The sequence below is a fragment of the Cotesia typhae genome, unplaced genomic scaffold, assembly GCF_013202065.1.
Source record: "Cotesia typhae breed Kobodo isofemale line unplaced genomic scaffold, CoteBio_Ctyphae contig_123, whole genome shotgun sequence".
In the NCBI taxonomy this organism is placed as follows: Eukaryota; Metazoa; Arthropoda; class Insecta; order Hymenoptera; family Braconidae; genus Cotesia; species Cotesia typhae.
The window spans coordinates 2,275,851-2,298,483 of NW_027423715.1; the positions used below are offsets into that span (position 1 = coordinate 2,275,851).

General features: G+C 40.1%; 1 protein-coding gene across 18 annotated transcripts in view; it reads right to left on the minus strand.

The window, feature by feature from the left end:
• Window positions 1–22,633, minus strand: part of Msp300 (Muscle-specific protein 300 kDa) — a 79,784-nt gene that overhangs the window by 38,181 nt on the left and 18,970 nt on the right. For 8 of the 18 annotated variants that reach the window (XM_074255600.1, XM_074255590.1, XM_074255682.1 and 5 more), the window contains 8 exons: window positions 14,722–22,550; window positions 14,439–14,634; window positions 14,222–14,296; window positions 13,753–13,905; window positions 7,197–13,676; window positions 6,924–7,019; window positions 3,315–6,632; window positions 2,430–2,581 (listed from right to left, as the gene is read on the minus strand). In XM_074255600.1, the coding sequence (XP_074111701.1) occupies window positions 2,430–2,581; window positions 3,315–6,632; window positions 6,924–7,019; window positions 7,197–13,676; window positions 13,753–13,905; window positions 14,222–14,296; window positions 14,439–14,634; window positions 14,722–22,550 (18,299 nt within the window). The remainder of the gene's footprint in view (window positions 1–2,429; window positions 2,582–3,314; window positions 6,633–6,923; window positions 7,020–7,196; window positions 13,677–13,752; window positions 13,906–14,221; window positions 14,297–14,438; window positions 14,635–14,721; window positions 22,551–22,633) is intronic. The other 10 variants (XM_074255654.1, XM_074255725.1, XM_074255636.1 and 7 more) reach the window with 3 other exon arrangements.

The following is a 22,633-nucleotide window of genomic DNA, read 5'->3' on the forward strand; positions in this document are numbered from 1 at the left end:
GAGTCATCTTCTTAAAAAAACATCAGCCCGGTAACAACAAAAACAAAAACAAATTAATAAAATAGATAACTACAAACTCGAACGAGGACTCGAATGTTACAGCCGCGATTTATCTGGCACACGTCCTCATATACATGTTTACCAGTCGGATTTTAAGATTCTATAATTACTCGTGACTCCCTTTTATTTTTTCAACAAAAACAATGATATTGCACCGCGTTAAATACCCATGAAGTCCTGCGCAGTAAAAACGCGGGAAAGTTACGCGCTTATCTCGACTCGAAAAATTCCAACAAACTAACAATAATATAATTACAATCACAAAATAATAATTATAATACCGATTAGCTCACGCTCGAAAATAAATTAACTTCACTAAAATAATTAACCGCGTTAATTAAAAATAATTACAAGCTCTTAAAAATTTAATTTCTTAATACCTATTTTATCAGCTTGGAAGATAAAACTTTGAATCACTTGAGTTATTGAAAATATTTCAGATATAATAATAAATAATAAATAAATATTCAATTAATTTAGAATTAGACCTACTGTACTATTTATTTATCTGATAAATAAATAAACGTACAATACAATAATTAAAAAAAAAATTTAAGAACGGCGCGGTCTAAGAAGCAACAGCGATTACGGTCGAAAACGTTTTGAGGTAGCAGCGCCTCAACTCGCAGTTATAGTTTTTTCGACGGTCTATGACGACGCATGTCCACTAAATTACACAAACACCTATTTTAAATTCACAGTTGTATTTATGTTTTATGTACGTACATATATGTAGAGTATTTACAATTAGACTAGACCGTGTGCGTATGAGTTTGTTAGATAAATAGAATTTATAATACAACTAGCAAGACTCAAAACGCCGCGACGCCGGTACGAAAATGCAGCACCGCGACTAATAATAATTCAGGGGCTGCTGAAGAATCTACAGCAAAGCTAATTCAAACTCTATCTGAATATATTATACGAATACGAAGTAAAGCTCCGTGTTCTTCTCTAGCTGATGCTTCTTAAGGTCGCGGAAACGTGCTAACGACTTTTAGTCAATCAACTCAAACTTTTTTACATTTTAAATAACAATTGCTGTTTCTAGTGTCAAGATATTTATCAAGACATTATTTATTTTAGTCATAAGTTATTGGATGAGAATTTTTGTTACTATTTTGCTTTCATGACAAAAACTCATTTTTGTCTAAAAAAAATTTACTGATAGAAGAATTTTTTTAAATTATTTAAACTACTTGAAATTTTTTCAAACCACAAATATTCCAAAGGTCTTTTAAGATATAAGCTCACCCCGGTATTACACTCATCGAAATCTTTGATTTGAGTACCCACATGCATTTTTAATATATTTTTCATATATATAAATATACAATATATATAAATATATGAAAAATCAATGTGGGTACTCAAATGAAAGCTCTTGATGAATGTAACATCGGGATGAGTTTATATCTTTAAAAACTTCAATATTTAACAAAAGTACAGTGATTTTTTTTTTTAATTAATAAATTTTTTTTTCAAAAATTTTTGACAAAATTTTACCTTTAATACACAATTAACTTTTAGAATTTGAAAAATTAATTTTCTTTTTTAATTTCAGTAAAAAATTAAATCACTATTTTATTAAAAAAATTTTTAACAAAAATTAATTATTAATTAATTAACCTTATTAAATTTGAATAAAGTCGTCTATCAGTGGTTTTGTTCTAATCACTTTAAATTTTTGCTTCACATCATTTGTATAAAAAATAATACTGTATTTATTGTAAATGCAACGAGACACGTTCATTATGGTAGCTCAGTAATTACCGAAGTCATCAACGAGAGAAATAAGTAACCGGTGAATGCCACGGCCACTAGTCTCTTATTAAATAAAAAAAAGGCCTTCTGATAATACAATCACGTCATTACCAGGTTCGGTGATGACGATTTCTACCTGGATTTTTTATTTAATTAATTATGCAGTGAGTTATTGCATAAATATATTAAAACTTATTATCACTTGACAGCACTTAAATACTTGGACAGTTTAGTTTAGTGCTGTCATGCTTTATAATTAACTGTTGTTTAATTATTTGCTCAACTATGAGACTATTTATAAATGATAGACTATTACTTAACAATAACGAAATTTCTTAAAAATAAATCAAGCAAAAGCTCAAAAATTCAAAAAAAAACAACAAACATGCGCGTGCTCTGCTTGTGGGTATAATTTAACGCCCGTGTAATATCTTTATCTTATTGAAAACTAGTTATAAACTTGGACTATACTGTAGTAACACGTAATCTTATCGCCAAAGCTGAAAAACTAAAAGCTATGTAATTGTAATTCTGACTGTAATTGTAAATGTAATTATAAATCTCGATTACGCGACCCACTAGCAGTAATAGTTTTATTGACTCACCTTTCCGCAGTGGTGTGGAGCTTATCAAGCCGGTCTTCAAGACCACGTGCCGAGGCTTCTGTGAATGCTGACAGATATTCAATCACTGGTCCTGCAAGTTCTCTAACTTCCTTGGTCACGGGGATCAATTTTTCCGCCTCCGTAACCAGCTCCTAAGGTAAGAATAAAACAGTTGTTTTCATTTTTATTTTTAAATTTGATCATCCGCATCATACGCGTGATTAAATTCGACTAAGGGATGTAACAGGCTATTGATAGTGATAGAAAACACCTGGCTGTGGTGCCTGGTCGTACAAGCCGGTTCACTAACCGTTCATTAGAACGCGGATTTTAATTTTTGCATATTCAATCTTTGAGTATTTTTATTAATTGAAATTAAAGATTTTAATTTAAAAATTCTATTATCTTTTTGAATATTTTTTTCATGTTTAATCATTTGTATTTGTTTTTCTTTTCATTAGAATAATTAGATAAATTTACATTTTATTTTAAAAATTTTACTACTTTTTTTACAAATTTTTTTTTATTCATAAAAAAAAAATTAATATATTAGAATCTCGATTGACTTAAAAATTACTATAATAACAAAAAATTTTTGTATTATTTTTTCTTCGAAGTTTAAAACCTTAGTTAGATAAACTTCGTTAACTCAAAATTAAAACTTCCATAACTTCAATCTTCGGTAATTAAAAGAACTCAATACATCAAACTTTCAAACATTTTCCTTGAACTTTAGCTCATCAAAGTTTAACTATAATTCAAAATTAATTATATTGTATAAAAGTCCGTCAATCTTACTACAAATTAAAATTGCAAAATTTAAAAAACAATCGATCGAAAGTTAAAGTCTTACGTTCAATATAAAAAGATCAATCATCAACTTACACTGAGTGATTTGATGGTATCCTTGATGTGATGTTTGGACCTGACAATGCAGTCAACAAGTTTGCTCCTCTCCTCAATGGCATTGAGCTTGGTTTCTGTGTGATTGAGCCTGGCCTCAAGATCTTCCCAATGCTTAGAAAGCGCTTCCAAAGCTCCCCTTCGACCTTCTAACCCGGCAACAAGCTCCTTCCACTGCGCACTAGTTTCCTCCAAATGAGCTTTAATACTCTGCTTATTGTTGGCATCTGCGGAGCTCAAAATCTCCTGGCCTCTTTCATTGAGAAGATCCAGTTCAAACTGCTGATTTTGAATATCATTTAACGCGTGAGTCAGCTTCTGGATATTGAACTGCAAGCCCGCGAGGGTGGTAACAGGCTCGTCAGTAAACCGCGAACGAGCAATTACCGCTTTAACTCTCTCTAAAGTCTGTGTGTAGTCACGCCACGTATCTGCGCCTTGTTCCAATCTCGCGCGATAAGACTTAGCGGTATTTAAAGTGTTCTTCAGTAGCTGCAAATGTTGCTGTTGTTCAAGACTAAGTTCCTCCTGTTCTGCGCTATTTAACGACGGCCAAACTTTGTCAGCCGCTTGCTGGATCTGCTGAGACACTAATTCGCGAATAGATGCTTCAGAACTGAAGTAGATTTTGTGTTCTTCCAAATCGCTGAGGATATTCTCAAAATCAAGCCCGTCCTTGTCGCTCTGCAGCCGGATCTCAGCTTCACGAACCCATTTGTGGAATTTATCAGCTAACTGCCCGTAGTTCAGCCTCATTTGCAAGTTGGAGTCCAAATAAGCCTCCCTGTCCTCCATTTCTCTCGGCAAAGACGCCAACAAAGACACCGCTTCACTCAGCATCTCTTTCAGCGATCCAGGCATGCCTTCTTCGTGCTTGACTGACTCCTTCAATTGCCTAATTCTATCCAGATACTCATTAACCGAGCCACAAAGCAATCTATGCTTCTGAATCTCACTTTCTACACTCTCAACAGCGCGATCTAGAAGCGGCCTGGACTTAACTTCCTTCTCTTTGTTCTCCAACCAATCAAGAATCTCCGCCAGCTCTTCTGCCAATCGCTTATGTTCAGCAGCGGCCAGTTCATGCTGTTCTCGCTGCATTTCTACGGCTCGTCTTAGTCCCTGAAGCTGCTGCTTCAACGACTGAAGTTGTTCCGTAACATTATTCTTGTCCGCTGAAGATCCATCCGCTGCGATTTGCTGGCCTTTGTCATTAGCACTTGCCAAAGTAGCCTCACACTCTTGAATTTTCAAGATAACATCATCGTATCGCTTTATCTTCTCCTCCGGAGTCTGGTCTAGCTTCTCAATATCCCTAACAATCTCATTATACTTCGCAATAAACGACATTATCTCCGTAATCAATGCGATGAACTGCTGTCGAAGCAAAAGCAACTGTCTTAACCTTGCAATTTGCGCCTCTAGCGCTCTAATCAAGTCATCTTGCTGACCAATCACTCCATGGAGATCCCCAATATTCGCCGATTGCAGATCAGAAAGCTTAGCCTTGTTCGCCTTCAAATCTCCAAGGATTTTTTCATAAGCCGCTAACATTCCTTCGACGTCTTCGACCTTCGAACCAATTGGTTTGTTCAAGTTATTAAGCTCCTTCTGGATATCAGACATGAATTGAACTGCTTCGGCAACCCTCGCAGCAGCTTCTTCAGCCTCAGCGATGCTTTTGTGAAGTGCAGAAGCCCGTTCATTAATCACTCCAGCGACTCTATTGTGAGCATCCTTCATACTCTTCAATTGATCGCTCAATTCCAGCTTATCTGCGTCGCTCACTGTTGGTAAAATAGATTTCCCTTGTTGCATTATCTTCTCAACATCCTCTCCAAACGCTTTGGCTTCTTGCTTCAGCCTATCATACTTCGCAAGCTGCTCTCTCAGCACATCTACGCTTGAAGTTCTCACATCCGACGAAGTAGCGGTCTCCGCCTCCTTGATCCACCTTTGACACCTATCTATTTCACTTTCAAAGGCTTTACGACCTTGCAACAAGTCCGCCAATGAAGCCTGTTTTTCAGCGGCTTCTTTCTTTAATGCATCGTAGTCCTCGTTCAAATTATCCAACAAAGCTTGGAGCTTTCCACGATCATCTTCGTTGCAATCACGCATCAAAGTGTTAGCCTGCTTCAACACGTCTTTCAGAGTGCTTTCGTTGAAGGAATTAATGTCACCCTCAATCTCGTTATGATGAACAATGTCCTCCTCTACTTTCGTGGATCTTAAAGGCAAATAACCGCTTAGTTTCTTGAGGTCGTTGTGCTTTGACTTTATCCAGAGACGCGCTCGTTCAAAATCTGTCTCCAGTTTGTGTCTGGCATCTGCTGCAGCGGAGGCTCCGGAGATTTCTTCCCTCAAAATGGAGCAAAGTTCAACCTGTTCTGTCCTTAAAGCTCGTGCATTTGATTCTAATTCTTGCTGCTCACTGGCTTCCAGCTCGTTCTGCATGTTTCCAACTCGTTTTTCCAGAGTATCAACGATAACTTGTTTGTTTTCAGCTTCCTTGAGCATCGCTTTCAAAGCTAAAACTCGATCATCAGCGGGCTTACACTCAAAACCGAGAGGTTCTGTGGTTCTAGCTTGCTGTTTTTTTAGACTGATCCACTCGCGGTTGTCTTCAATCTCCTTGCGAGTGGCTTCAATGCATTGAGCCGTCATATCCAGCACCTGGCTCTTTCTCACCAATTTCTTGTTGACATCAGCGTATCTACGGTCCACAGACTTTATCTGCTCTTCAATTTGCTGGGAATCTAAGTTGCTAACACTGTCCATCACTTGATCGCCTAGTTTTTTAACTTCATCAAGCCTGCCGGGTCCTTGAGTCTCAAAGTCTGAGATGATGGTCTTGACTGCTGAAATCTTCTGTCCTATGGTCAACCCGTTGCCCTTTTCAATGACGTCAACTTTCTTGGACAACCCGTCGAACCAACTTTGAATATCCTGAACCTGAGCGCGGTACTTTTGGATCAGCTCTTGAGTCGCTTGTTTGTCAGCGATAGCTTCTGTCAATTCGTTCTCAAGCTTATCAAGGCCTTCCTCGATGTTATCCTCTGGACGAAGCGACAATTCCATCATGGCTCGAGATCTTCTTTCTCCGATGCTTCCTAAGAGTTCGTTCATCGCTTGGAGTTCAGCCTGCGCTGCTTCCGCGCGTAATTTTGCTGGTCGTGATTTCCACTCGGCACACAGAGCGCGCTGCTGGTTGATCCAGGATTTCAAGTCGTTTTTCTGGTGCATTTGTTCCTCTAGTTCGCCAACGGATTTTGTGACGTTCGCCAAGTGTGCTTGCATCTGGTTTGAAAATGAATTTTTTATAAATAAATTAAAGTAGATTGATTTCTCTTGATATTACACCGATAAAAATTTCAAATTCTAACTTTGAAAGTAATTTTTCACAACAAAAATTTTTGTTTGATAAAAAATTTTTTATCTTTATCTCAAAAAATAAGTACAAATCTTAAACTAAATTTTTTACAGTGTATTTGTAATGAAAACATTAAAAATATGAATACATATTAAAATTAAAAAACGATAGAAGCATTTAGTTAACAAAAAAATAAAAAAAAAAACAATAATGCAAACCTTCTCGCACATTTGATTAAGTTTCATTAAGAAGCCTTTTTCTTCAATGACACGAAACAATGCTTTCAGCCTGTCTCCAGTGTCTCGATTATCTTTCTACATAATTCAGCGAAAAAACAAATAATAGTAGTAAAAATAAACAAATAATATAATTGAACATGCATAAGCCTAAAGCGATTTATTAAAAAAACAATTTTTACTTTTAACTTGAAACATTCTTATTAAAAAATTAATTAACAACACAATTTAAATAAGTATTAAAGAAACTCTTACCTTATCAATCAAATCTTCCAATTTGGTTCTTACTTCGACTTCCCTAGAAGGAATCTGAATAGCCGGTGCATCTAAAGGACTTCCAGGCCTAGAAACACAGGTCGCCGCAGCTTCACAAGCTTCAACAGCAACGGCCAATCTCGTTTTTTCCGCCTGCAATTTATTGTGCAACAACCTAGCGCTTTCAAGACTTTTTTCCGCCGACTCCAAAGTGTCTAACGGAGCCTCTAATTCTCTGACAATTTCCGGTTCATATGTGTCCAAATTCTTCATGATGCTTTCTAGAGTTCTCTCATACTCCGCGAACTTAGCTAAGGACTCATCCAACCTATTTTTGATCTGAATTGCAGTATTAAGCAGCGAATTGTAACTTTCCTGGACGTTTTGCAGTTGAGTTTCAATCGTGGTCTTAATATTAGGATTGGCTGATAAGTATCGATCAATTTGATGCTGTCCTTTGTCCTTAAGATCGTCTAAGTCATGCTGGTAATTGCGAATGTCTTCCAATAAAGCGTCATGAGCTTTGATTTGTTCAAGTGTCTGCTCCTTACTGGTAATGTATCTTGAATTGTGCGCCATCAATTGGAATGAAACTTGAAGTAACCATTTTTCCGTTTCCTGCAAAGCTGTGTGATACATCGTGTATTCATCCATCTCGTTTTCTACAAGCCGCTTCTGCTCATCCACCAAAAGACCCAGGGCCTTCCAGCGACTCAGAAGATCGTTAGCTTGATCCTGAGTCTTGTTGTTTTTCGCCCACGTGGACAATTCAGTAGACTCCTCCAACAGTTGGTCCAATTCTGCCTTCTTCGCTTTTACTTCATCTTGAATGTGTCTGTATCTTTCAGACAACGTTTTCATCTCACCAATTTCGCCTTTGGTATCCGGCAAAGTCTCCAAAATCTTTTCAGTATCGCTCAACCACTTCTTCAGCCTTTCGTAAACCTCTGCGTGGTCTTCCCACCGGGTCAAAGTAGCCTTAACTTGGGCCTGTACTGTGTTCAAGTCCATGTTCAGCTGCTCCCAATTATACGTTAACGTAGCCATGTCAGTTCTCAACTGCTCTTGCTGTTCCGGCAATGCGGTATTAATCGCCTTTGCAAACGCATTCTTCAAAGTCGAAAGCAGATGCTGGCCTTCAGTGATCCGCGTAGCAACTAGCCTGGTTGTTTCCAACTTATCTCTCGCCCAAGTCACGTCTCCAACACCAACACAATCTTGGATTGACCCGTGAGCAGTTTGGAGCCACTCCTCCATCTCTTTTCGCGCTTTCAAAAACTCCGTGTGGTCGGATAAGTTCTTCTCGACCTTCGAAACCAAACCTTGGGCTTCAGTGAGCAGTGTAGTATACGCAGATTGAAGCCCAACCGTTTTATCTCTCGCCCAACTGCAAGCACTCAACTCTAGAAGCGTTTCACACTTGTCATTCAACTCTTCTAGTATCGGTTTCTGACGGATTGCCTCATCAACCAATGCCTTGCAGCGTTCTAAATCCTGTGGGGTCTTGTTTTCCTTGGCTTGTTCATCAGTTACCTTCTTCTGGAACAAGTCCAGCCAGTTTTTCATGCTCTCCATCGCGCTGGTGAACTGGGACCACATGGTGATACAATTAGCAAGCGTTTTTTGGGACTCTTGACACTGAGTCTGCAGGGATTTCCAGTCTAGTTGCAGCTGTTTCACTTCCTGGCGAATAGCGTCTTGTCCTTCTGGCCCTGTAGAAGAGATAACCGCTTCACTGATGTCCATAACTTTGGAAATGAGAGCTTCACCTTTCGGCATTGAATCAACAATTTCGCTGATCTTCTTCTCGCGCTCTACAATTTTAGGTCTTTCACCCTGCGTCATGCTGTACTGTTGTACTTCAACTTTAGTTCTTCTAACCCAATCTGCAGCTTCATTCTGGGCTTGTTGGAACCTTTCATGCTCCCTAACTTGATCCTCTAGATTGTTGATCTTTTCAGCTACTAGTCGTCTCAACTCATCGTATTTCGCGATCGTACCTTCATAAGGTTCTCGCGGAATTGTAGAATCTTCATTCAACCGCGACTTCAACCGATCAATAGTGTCACTATGACCTTGAATATCTCTTTGTGCCGTCCGGTACTTCTCCAAAAGTATCCTTTTCTCGCTTAAGTCATTTCTGTAAGTCTCATCTGGCCTGATCTTCACATCAATTTCCTCGATCCAGTCCGTGATCATGCGGTATAACTTGCCCAACTCCTCAAGCGAGCTAGCTCTTGTTGACAGTTTTTGTCTCGCATCTTCGACATCAACCATCAGCTTGTCAAACTCTGCTTTAAGATTCGCCGTATCTTCTTGAATTTTCGCAGCGCCGTTCTGTTCAGTGTTCATGATAACACGTTCTTTCAATTCTAACGCGTACCTTAACTTATTCTGGCCCTGCTCTAGTGTCTGTCTTATCGCTTTACACATGCTTAACTTATTATTGACCTCTGTCAAAGTCGCAGACACATCTTTACACTCTCCCAACTTGTCCTTAGTCCTGTCAATCCAGTCTTGACACTCTTGATACAGAGTATTGTGCTGCTGATGTTCCTGATAATGCAATTCTAACCTCCTCATTATTTCCTTCGCTAAAGACAGCAAAGCATTATACTTGGTAGTCAATTGCGTGACTTGATTTGAAATCCTGGTGTCTGCACACGTTTCCAACAGCATTTGCGCTTTCATATTAAGTCGATCTAGTTCCTTCTGCCAGTCGAAGAGAGTTTGCAGATGTACTTGGAATCTTTCTAGGACATTCTTCTTCTCCTCCAAACTGTCCTGAAGCTTGTTGAACGTTTGAACTAGCTGTTCAGTCTGATTTAGCCACTCTGTCGCCTCAGAATACTGGTCTTCATATTCTGTCCACTTAACAATGCCTACTTCCAACAAACTCTTCGTATTATTCAAAGAATCCACATAATTATCATACTCCTCTTGCAACATAGCGACGTCTTCTTCAATGATCTCCTTATCTTCAGCATCTGCGATCTGACAAGCAGCATTACCTCGCTCTAGAGCCTTCTCCAACTTCTGCTGACCCTCCGGTAGCTCACTTTGCAGCACCTTCAGTTGCGTTATCTTGCTAGCCAACGATTCTTTATCACCGGTAGGCTCTGAACACTTGCCTAATCGTTCCTTAGCAACTCTAATCCACTGAACAAATTCAGAACCACTGTCAATAAAAGCTTGATGCTGCTCAACAGTCTCCTTTTGCTTCGCATAAAGTTCTTGCGCCTGCTTGCTTAACGTTTCATACTTTATAGAAATTTCAGTAGCAGGAGTTGCTTGCTGCAAATCTTCCGCTTTAGTCGTCACCGATTGAATCATCGGTTCAAAAGCAACAATGTCCTGCATAATACTATTAGTTTGTCTCAAATTAGCCTTACGCTCACCAATCGCCAGTGAATTCAATCCCGCAAGTCCTTTTTTGGCCTTGGAGACCTTCTGCTCACATACTTGCTGTAACTTGGTTTCACGGTCATTGATCCACTGCTGCAGTTGCGAGTACGAGGAGCTGTAATCCGCCCATTGGAGCAAACTAGTTTCCAAGTGAACCTTGGTAGTCGAAATCTTCTTAACCAACCTTTCCCAGTCATTCTGAATCTCCTTCAACTGATTATTGATCTCTTCTCTTCCGTCAGATCGGGTGTTTCTAGCAACCTTCTCTCCGCAATTGACTGTCAAATGGACAAGATTCTGGCCTTCTTCCAACTTCTTAAGCAGATCCTGAATCTTGTCCAATCGCTCCTGTAATTCTTCCCGACTACTCGAGGAAGCAGCTTCTGTTCCTTGACGGATTATCTGCTTAGCATTGTCGATCCAGGCCTTAGTCTTACCTAAGTTCGCTTCGTATTCTTGGTGTTGCGACAAATTAGTTTCTACCTTGTTCAACACATCTTTTGCCAAATTCACCTGGACTTGATACCGCGAATTAAGGTGACGTAGTTGGTTGTTTATGTACGTATCTAGATGCGAAGAAAGCAAAACTGAAGCTGATTTGTTGAACTTATCAATCTGTTCCTGGCCTTTCTCCAAATTGTCAAGAATATCTCTCACTTCTTTAACTTGCTTTTCCTTCTCCACAACGTTTGGCAATAACGCGTTCTTCTGTGCCTTTATTAAGATATCAAACTGCTGTAACCAGTCACTCAGCCTCTCATACTCATCCTTGTAATCCCTCCACTGACTGACTGTGCTCTCCAATATTTCTTTTTGCACTTGTACTTCTTTAAACAAAGTATCAAAGCTCTCTTTCAACGCACGAATTTCATTGCGGATCACTTCTCCACCCTGAGGACTAGTACTCGCACAAACAACCTCTCCAGTATGCTGCAAATGTTCCACCAACAGTTCTCCCTGCGCTTTTTTGTTCAGCAAGCTCTCCAAAGGCGCAACAGCATTCTCAACAGCCAGTTTGTCGTTCAGCGTTCGTTGTTTCATCGAAGGAATTTTTTCCCTCGCGCGACTTAACCATGCAATCAAGTCATCATGCGCTTCCTTATACCTCTTGTGGTCCTTATACTGGTCCTCTCTTTCTACCAACAAAGACTTGATCTTCTCGAACAGTTCATCAAACTTGTTCAAAGTATCCTGCGCTTGTGAAGCCGCCAATCCTTGCTGACCACTCGCAACCATCTCTGCAAACTTCGACTTCAAATTATCAACTTCAATGTTCTCACAGCGAACTCGTTCCTCCAAAGCTTTGATCCTTTCCAACTGGTTTCTCTTCTCAGTCATTGTCGATTGGAACGGCTGGATTTCTGCCAGTGAATTCTTCATCAGTTCCACTGTCTTATTGATCGTCTGAATCTGTTCCAACAATCCTGCCCATTTGTTGATAGAATCATCAAGATTGGTCTTAGTCTCCAACATTTGCGAAGTCAAAGCACTCCATTGTTCCTGAAGACGAACTACCGCTTGATTGATCGCTTGATGACCTGCCGGGGCCGTGTTTGCCAGGACAGTTTGGGCCAGTTCAACAATTCCTTGAATTTTTGAAAACCCATCTTCTTTATACAGCAGCAAATCCTGAACCGTCGCCATCTTGCTTTCTAAATCCTTCTGCGACAAAGCACTCAAATCCGAAGAATAAGCGAGCTTTTCACGAATTCCTTCCAGCCAATTGACACAAACTCCAAGATTATTATCGAAATCTTGATGATTCGCTACATACTGATGCCATCGGTTGTTCAAATCCTTAACTTTGCTGGAGATCTGCTGGTACTTGATACCCAACTCCGGAATATTGGACGTCCTAGATGTCATATTCTTGTGTAATTGTTGCGCTCGTTCAGTCACTGCATCGATTTCCAATTCCTTGGCCCGAACTTCACCCTGGAGTACTCTCAAATGTTCCAGCTGTTCTTTCTTCTCCTGCAAAGTAGATTTCAAATCAACCGCGTGCAATTTCGTGTCAGTATCTCTAATCCAATCTAAGCATTTCTCTTTCAAGGCTTCGAATTCGTGCCACTGTTGCAATTTATTTTCAATTACTTCGATCGTCGATTTAATCGTCGATACCAGACCCTCCCACTCTTGCTGTGAGGAGTCAATCTGCGATCTTATGTTAACCTGTCCGGATTCTAAAGTCCCGGGAATAACTTTCTCACCTAGAACTCTTATCTGTTGAATTCGTGGTTGATCTTCGGGTAGCGTGTGAAGAAGATTTTTTAAACGATCGATGTTGGTGTGAAGTGACACACGCTCCAGATCGGTATCACCCCAAAGACTAACCGCGTTGTGAGTCGCGTCCAACCATTCGTGAGTCTCTAACACAGCTTTGCTGTACTGTTGGTGATCGCTAACAATCGCTTCGTACTTCTCAACAAATCCTTGGACGCGTTTCAAAATAGCTGAGTACCGTTTTGTTAAGTCAGTAAGAATCTTGTCAGTCTTATCAGTTTTATCGGGTAAGTTGTCAGATTTGTCTCTTAGAGCCAGAAGATCTTCTTGGTGGCTCTGGATGTCATGCAAAGAATCTCTGTACAGTTGAAGTTGAATTCGTTTTTCATCCAAAGTCGTCTTTAATTCCAATTCTGACTTTATCCGCTTCTCCATCTGCGACAGCCACTTCTCGAAACTTCCACTGGAGTCATCAAATCCTAACCAACGTGATATTTTTACCTGGATGTCGCGTTCTGTGGAAGAAACTCCGTCGACTAGAGACTCGAGAGCTTGTTGGAGGTCTAGAAGCTGTTGGCGGATTATTTCTCTGCCTTCTGAACCAGTTGTTGGGTACAAACGCTCTCCAGCCTCGACTGTATTGTTGACTAAAAGTGTTCCTGCGGTAATTCGCGATAGCAATTCACGCAAACTGTCTCCGTTGGTCATTAACTCTTGCTTTGTAGCGTTGGTGTTGTCTCTTGAAGCTTGGTATTGCGATTGTGAAGCTGTTAACCAGTCCGTACATTGCTTGTAGCGTTCTAAGTATGCACCATGGTCTTGGGTTGCTTGCTCGCATTTTTTAACCAGTTCCTAAGGAAAATAAATAATTTATTCAACTTCTTTTGCACCACAATAATATAGCATAATTAATTGAATAATTAATTACTTTAGCAGTTGCTTGAATGGACTGGAACCGTGATGTCACTTGTTGAACATTGGCAGAAAATCGTGATTCCCCGCTGGTCTCAATCAATTCTGAAGAATCATCGCTCATTTTATCAAACTCCGCTTCGTGGCTTCTTAGATTGATAATCAGCGACTGCAAAATAATAAATTTGCTATAAATTAAAGTTGAGTTTGATGGTTAAGCATTAAAATAAATGATGAATTGCACTCCGCTATGCTATTTAAATCAGCGTTAAGATAAAAGCTGCAGAAGATACTGTTTTATTAATAATAGTAATATAATAAATGTATACTGAAAAGAAAGATATTTTATCAATCAGTACAAAATAAGCAGAAGTATAGGCATTTTTCAGATAAATTCAATCACGCTCTCGATCCAGATCTTGTATTGAGAAAACACGTGATCCAAAAGCTGGTATCGATATTGATTCTTACGATCAAACTCTTACTTGTTCAAGGTGATCACCCAGTGAGACCAGTTCTGCCACATCTCTATTCCGTGAATCCGATATTTTAAGTAGTTCCTATGAAATTTCATACATATATCTTTACTCACAAGCAGTTAAATTGTTTCACCCGAGTTAATTACAGTTATGATCAATGATCTATCATTTTTGACACATATTTTTTTATTTTCTGTTTGAGTTATCAATTTTTTATAATTACCTGATACTTTTCCAGCTGCTCTTGCTTCTCTTCTATAGTGTTTTTCAGAGTGTAATTCTTCAAAATTGTTTCTGCTTCTGACAGCCAGGCCAAAAGACGTTCTAGAGCATTTTCGTATTCGCTCCACTGTTGGATTCTTTCTTCGAGAGTTCGAATTACGTCACTGACTGCAGTTGCAAATTTTTTGCTTTCAAACCTGAATCAGGAAAAAATTACAATTTACAAAATTAAAGCTGACAAAAAAAAATGTATACGAGAATAATGATGTAACTGCTAAAATTACCTCAGATTAGCAAGGTCACGTTCAGTAGCTTCTTGAGCTCTCGGAGGCAAATTACAATTATTTTGTTTGACATGTTCCTCAAGAACATTGAGTTTCAATTCTCCCTCAGTTTGTTCGTCTTGAATCTCAATAACTTTAGCCAGCCTAGCCTGCAAAGCAGCCTTGTTTCCCGTGTAATCATTGTAATTAGCCAATTTGTCCCACTGCTGCTTCTGGTAATCTTGGTAAGCCTTCTGAAGATCATACAACTGTTGGAAGATCTCTGATAATCTCTCTAACCCAGCTATTCCTTTTTGCGAGGCATCAACCAAAGCTTCATATCGCTTGGAAACAGCCAACACAGCATCTTTGACATCAGTAGGTGCTTGGGTCAACGCATTAGCCTTTTCTGAAATCGCTTCAACAATTCTTTTGTGGGCCAAAATTTCCTGATGCAAAGTCTTGCTTTTGAGTAACCTAGAACGAACTTCTTGGTGTGTTGAAGAAGAAGCAGAATCCTGCTTCATCGCGCGTTCCATGTTGTCCAACCAAGCTGAAATATGCTGCAAGGTTTCCTGGTAACTCGACCATTGAAGTGACTGAGCGTCCTGCTTCTTCTGCTGTTCCAGAATTCCTTCAGTCAAGTTATCCCATCGTTCCCTCGCGTGTCTCAATTCATGACGAATAGTTTCACGCCCTTGGGCCGAAGTTGCAGGAAGAATCCGCTCTCCAGCAGCAGTCAGAGCTGTTAATCTACTTGTAGCCTGGTCTCGTTCAGCCAGCAGCATCTTCAACCTCGAACCCTTTGCTTCAAAGTCTCCACCAAGTTCGTCTTTTTTCAATGCTGCCAAGTTTTGTTCCAATGGAGTCAGCCAGACATCAACAGCCTTCAATTTTTCTTCAAACTCTTTGTGTTCGTCAACGATAGCACGACAACGATCAACCACCTCCTTGCTCAATACAACCAAAGATTGGTACCGATTGCTGATCTGAGAAATAGCAGGCTTGATTCTTTCCACTCCACTGGCATTCAAAAGTCCATGAGATTTATCAACAAACTCATCAATTTCTTTTTCCTTCTTCAGAATGATGTCACGTTTGTTCTTGAATAACTGCAATCGTTCTTCCTTGTCCTTCAACGTAGCTTGGAGCTGTTGATCACGGAAGGCAGCTTCTACAGTACGGAACCACTTAGTATGCTTGTCCAATTGGTCTTCAAAGTCCTGCCATTTTTGAAGAGCTGCATTCTGCTTAGCTTCTACGGTTTCAATTTCGGTCAAATGTTGATTCAACGCTGATTCCAAAGCATCTGCTTCCTTTTTAATAGCCTCCTGTCCCTTTTCAGCAGTACTTTTAATCACTACTTCTAACAATTCTTTAAGTTTATTCAAATGTTCTAATCCTTGAGCTTGGCCGTTCTTAAGAACAGCTAGTGTAGCCATTCTTCTTGAAATATCAGCACGTTCTCCAGTTACATCATTGCAATCCAGCAGTTTTTCTCGTTCAATATTGAGCCAATCGTCGAAGTATTTGCACTGCAAGTTGAACTTATTGTGAACATCAGCGCACTCTTCTAGATTCTCTAGTAGATCCTGAGATTTAGCGACAATATTCTGGAAGAGATGCTTTATTGATTGTAAGTACACGTTGAGCGAAGTGTCTTTAGTCTGGTCTACCAACTTCTGAGCTTTGTCGCAGACAGACTCCACCAAAGTTTGATGTGACATGATTTCTTGGTGCATTATTCGATGGTTCTGCAACTGCGCTCGTTTTTCTTCCAGTGTCGACTTTAGTTCAGTGTGTTGATGCATGTCCTTCTCAACGTTTCTCAACCAAGCGGTCAATTGTTCTTGAGAGAGTGAAAATTCAGCGAATTGCATGAGACACTGGTCTAGTTTCTGCGTAGCTAACTGCAGATCTTCAGTAAAACCGTCCCAAAGACTTCTCAAATTCCTCAATTGCTGTCTTACCATTTCACGGCCCTCTGGAGAAGTATGGACGTAAAGTTTCTCGCCCAAGTCGATAACTGACTCAAATCTAGGATTCTCTTTTGTTCTAGTATCTGCTAAGTCACGAATACTCTTCTGTCGAGTCTGTAGCAGTGCCAAATCCCCAACAATTTCTTTGTGTTTGTTCAATTCCTCTTGAACTCCTTTAATCCAGTTCAAAAACTGATTGTATCTCTCATTGAAAGCGCTATGCTCTCTAACAAATTGCTCGTATCGAGCTACTGCCTCGCGAGCTTGGTTTTTAATTGCTTGATACTTAGTGGCTTGCCGAGAAATTCTCGATGCCAATTCTGATTCAGCGTGACTTTGACCTTGCTCTACTGCAGCGTTGAATTCCGGCGCCTTTGCAGCGATTTCCTCTTCCAAACCCTTTAATTTCTGCAAATACGCTTGCTTAGCTTCCTCAGTACTTTTGAGAGTCTGATCTTTGACTCTGGATTCCATTGCCTTTGTCCAGGCTTCCAGATCTTCGACAACGCGCTCGAATTCGGTCCATTGATTAAAAAGCCTGTTAAGTTTGCTTTTCAAGCCTTCGCACTGCGCCAAGAAATCAGCCCAAATTTTTTTCTGTGTCTCAAAGCCCTTCATCAAAGCCGGGTGTCCTGCAATCGACGTTTGTTCCAAAATGATGTTCAATTGTTGATTACAGTCTTCCAAAATTCGGTCTCCGTCGACTTTTTGGTGAAGCACATTTTCGATCTGCGCGATTTTAGACTTTGCGGAATCTCGTTCGATGGCCAAATCTTCTAACAATGGAGCAGCTTCATTGATAATTGCATTCAACCAATCACGAGTTCTATCTAAAGTTTGAACATAAGCTTCATGATTTGCTACGTACTTCTCCGCAATTCCAATTCTATCTTCAACGTCACTAGATAACTTGTCATAGCCTTCAATAATTGAAGCCAACATTTCGCTAGCTTCATCATCAGAAACGCCGCTTAAACGATCTTGAAGCTGCTGCAAAATATTTCTGTGAGCACTTACGTCTTGCGCAATGGTCTTGTAAGAATGTAGCGCTAATTTCTTCTCTTGCAAGGTAGGCAGTAAGTCTAACTTATCTCCTAACTTAGCTTGGGCATCAACCAACCACTGTTTAACCTGGGTGTATTTATCTTCAAAAGAAGAACGGTGCATCATATCATTCTCTATCTTCTTGTAGATAATATTAGACCGATCTACCAAGCCGTCAACTCGGTTTCGAAGATTTCTTAGCTCAGCACGAATAGCTTCTCTCTGATCAGGAGTAGTTCGCGGGAACAAAGCTTCTCCAGCTTCTGCAGTTTTGTTCAAAATGGCTTGACCTTTCTCCCGACTCTCACCAAAGGCACTCAACTCTTTCAAACGCGACTGGTAGAACGCCATTGCTTTGGGACCACTGATTTCATCGAAGCTTTTTAACTTCTTTTCGGCTTCATCGATCCAGTTTTCAAGTTCTCTCACTAGAGCGCGGTAATGGTCTCTTCCGTCTTTGAGCTCTACCAGCCGGTCATGATGCTGGGCCAAGAATTTTTGTATCGCATCATAACGAGACGTCAAATGACTAACGTACTGCGCAGCTCGCGATTCAGGACTCACCTGCAAAATATCTTCGCCTAATTTCGCCAAAGATTTGATTTCTTTGTCGTAATCGTTCACCGTTTTCTGATAATTTTTAACTTCAACTATTTTGTCTTCAACGTTGTCCAATTCAACTAGCATTGAACCTTCTCCTCGGATTTTAGCTTCTGTTTCCTTCAACCAAGACATTATAGCTTCCGAAATAGACTCGTAGCGTTGCCAAAGCGCGATATTCTGCTGCAAAACATTCTTGATCTTTCCATGGCTCTTTTTTAGCGCTACCAAATCTTCCGCTACTTTGTCACGTTCAGCCTTCAACGCAGTTGTCGTTTCTTTGCTCTCTACAGTCTCCAAAAGTGCGAGTGACTTATCCGTATCACTTTTCCTTGTCTCACAATCTTTGATTCCCGTTTCAACATCAATAAGTGAAGCCATTTTCACTTCTAAATTGTAACGATCACTGCTCTGTTCAGGTTCACACCACTGTACCTTCTCCTTCAGCGTCGCTACCATTCTTTGCAAAGCCGTGAACTTCTCGTGGTACAATTTAGTCAAGAAAGCTACCAAAGTAGCAGTAACCTTATCAGCGTGATTTGACACTCCATCGCGACGTAACTGCAGTGATTGCAATTCTTTCGGCAAACTTGATCGCTCAATCGCCGGATAAACTTTAGAAGCCTCAGTGATTTTTTCTCCAATCGAAACCAAATTGTTGTTGCAAGCTTCCAATTCCTTTTGTAGTTCCTGGCATTTCTTGATTCTGCTCAATATTTTAGTATTTTCTCCCGTCAAATCATCGCATTTGATAACATCCTCCCTGATCTTTGAAATTTGGTCGCCTGATTTTTTAAGATTAACTCTGATAGCTTTTTCTTTCTCGTTCAAACCTGATGTAAGCGCCTCTAACTTCTCGGCAGACTCTTTTACAAGCTTGAATTGATCATCCAGGAGCTTATTGAGCGACTGCAAAGTGGGCACTTTAGCATTGTGGTTAATTTTTATCAGCTGTTCCGTTTTAGTCGCGATGCTCTGACGAATGAGTTGATACGACGGAAGTTCTTCGTGATATCGCGCTAATCTAGCCTGACCGTTTTCAGCGTCGGTCAATCTCTCACAAGCTGAAGTAAGAGCTTCATTAGTATCGCTCAACCAACGGGTCAAATCATACTTAGACTCTTCAATCTGCTTCCAAATGATGACTTGAGTCTCATAGGACTGCGTTTTTTCCACAATAGTCGCATAAATATCCTGATACTGGTTCCTGATTCCGGTTAAATCATTTTCGATTACTTCTACCTTGAAATTGGGCATCAGAGAAGCTTCTTTGATCAATTGTTGTGCTTTTTGATCCATTTTTTCCAAGAACTGTTTTCCTTTTTTCAAAACCTCAGAAGCTCTTTTGTGTTTCTCGAGTGCTAAATTCGCTTGGGTAACATCATTAGGCACTTCTTTCGTTGACTGTCTCAAAGTTTGCGAGTCTTCCATAAATTTCACCAATTTTTCACGTGCTTCTTGATAACAACGCCAATCAGCATCCATCTCAGCATATTTTTTCCTCTGTTCCTTTAATAACTCATTGACTTTCTCCCAATTTGCATCTACCGAAGACACAACAACTTGAACATTAGTAGTAGCTTTCGCGTCTTCTTTCATCAAACTATCTCCTTCTCGATGTAGCAGCAATTTATCAGGCTCCCTTCTCTGGTGTTCTTCAATCAAATCATCTATTTGTTCTACCGCGGGAGCCAATTTGTCGCAGGTATCCATCGAAACAGTTATTTGTTGCAATGTAGTCTGCGTACTGACAATTTCTTCTGTTAACTTCTGTTGAATCTTCCGGAAGTTGTCCCATCGTGCTCCTAAATTCTCAAGTCTATCTCGCTTAGTAGAAATCTCCGTTTTCAAAGTTACTGCTTTAGACTCAAGCTCATGAACAAGCCCCGAAGCAGTGAGCGGCTTTTCCTGTTTGTCTCTCATATGAATGCCCATCAGACTATCAACAACCGGAATTTGGCTTTTCCAAGCTTCGATTTTCGAATAAACTGTCTGCAATTCATTAGACAATTTCTCCAGTTCCGCGATATTAGGTTTCCTCGCCTCCAATTCGTACTTTGTGTGTCCTAACTGAGCATTAGTTTCATTGTACCAGTTCAATAATTCTCCCCATCGTTCCAAACCTTTCTTCCGTTGCTGCAAATCGTCTTCCAGTGCCTTGTACTTTTGGGCTAGAGCCGTATAAACTTCATTGAGAGCTCTAGCTTCTTCAGGCGATCCTTGAGCAGCAAGTTGTTTGACTTCTTCATAGATTGCCGAAAAGTTCGGCTGCTTCTCCAAATGTTCTTGAAGCAAACCGTGAACCGCCTGAAGATTGGTATCAACATCTCCAACATTAACTTCACTGATTTCAGCAATGCTAGTCCGTAATCTCGCCATCCAATTTTCAAAGTCCGCAATCTTCATCTGGAATTCTTGTCTTGCTAAAAGAGCGTCTGATACCAAGTTGATGTGATGTCTTACCGTATCAGCTAATCGACCAACGCGAGTTTTCATTTCTGCGACTCGTCCCTTCAACTGTGTAGCTCCTTCAATCGACAAACCATGGCTAATGTGATCAGACACTTGCGTCAACGATATCAACTGCGCTTGTCGATCAGAGATGACTTTATTGAGCTCTTTTAGATGGTTCAAATCCTGCTCCAGCTTGCTAGCTTCAGGAGTCTGGTAATTTGGCTCAGCTTTACAAGTTCGTTCGCTTTGATCCAACCAGCGATTGAACTCCTCAGCTTCACTTTCGAAGGACTTCCACGAGGACACCAGCTTGTCTAATTTGGTGACCGTCTGAATAGACACATCATGAACTGCGTTCCACCTGGTATAAACTGCATCAACTTCATCAGGAGCAGCAGTTCTTCCTGAAATTTGCTGGCTCACATGCGAAAGCTCCTGAACTCTAGGCAAATTTTCTTCACATTGCTTCTCAAATCCTCGCGCTGATTGTAGCATTTCAATTGCTTGCTTCAGAGTTGTAGGTTTGGTACCAATAGTAGCTACTTGAGACTCAGCTTGCTCAACCCAGGGCTTGACTTTCTGAATGCCTACTTCATATTTCTTCCAAGTCGCCAAGTTTTCTGTCGCTGCTTGACGCTGTCCTGCTATATCCTTGTTCAAACCATCAATCGCATTCTTCAAATCACTGATTTGTCCTTTCAATGCTTTAGCTTCATTGGCTTTGTCATCTTTAACCAACTGCTTTGATTCCTTTTCTAAAACCTCCATTACCATGATCTTCTCTGCGATTTGCTTTTGCAGGGATTCCGTTTTCTTCAACCGATCTTCCGGTGATGTAGATAAATCCTGGATGTTGACAATCGCTTGCGGGGCAGTTTGCTGGGCCCAATTTCTCAATTCAGCGACTTCTGATTGAAATTTCGACCATCTGTTGCTGTGATCAGTCAAGTACATCACCCGTTTCTCCACCGTCTCAATTGTTTTCACCAAAGTTTCCTCAATCTTAATCACTTCTTCGCGAATCACCAGTCGCTTTTCATTAGGCATCATTTCCCTCAAGCCATCAGCAGTCTCCTTTAACTTTGTCATCATTTCTTCGGAGGATTTCTTCAAATTATAACTCAATTCCTGTTTTGCGCGCAAATCTGATGATACTTGATTAGCGTCGTAGTAAATTGTAGTCTTAACTTTCTGCATTTCTTCATTAGCGCTACTAACCAATTGAACTATTTCTTTCTTCTGCTCTTGGTAACTCTCCCATAATTTCTGGAACGTCTTCAAAGACTTCAAAGTTTCGATACTCTGGCCATAAGTGTCGTTCCAATTGCTCTCAAGCTGCTGAATTTCCGAGGAAACAAATGGAGGTGCATGTTGGTCCTTCAGCAAATCTTTTCCACGCTGCAGCATGCTTACAATATTGGCTCTCTGCTGTTCCAAGTGATTTAGACGCGTTTCTTGATGTACAACCGCTTCTTTGAGGTTTTCTGGAACCTGACTAACAGACTCAACGTTGTTTTGCTCTTTAACTTTCCTCAAAAGTGTACAAACTTCACGAACTTCTTTCCTGTAGGTGTAACTCTTTGTGTAAATATCAGTTTTGGTCATCGTAATTTCAATAGTCGGTATCAAATTTTTGTAACGCGTGATTAACATTTCTAATTGGTATTGCTCAGTTACTGCCTCGCGATCTGACCGGTTGCTGGTAAGACTGTCCAATGTTTGCACTAACCATTTCATTGCCTCTCTTTTGCCGTCAGCTTCATGGCACACTTTCTGCATTCCAAAAAAATAAATTATTGCTTTAGTAATTAACATAAAACATAAAAAAATTATTAAGTATCACTTTGTTAAATATA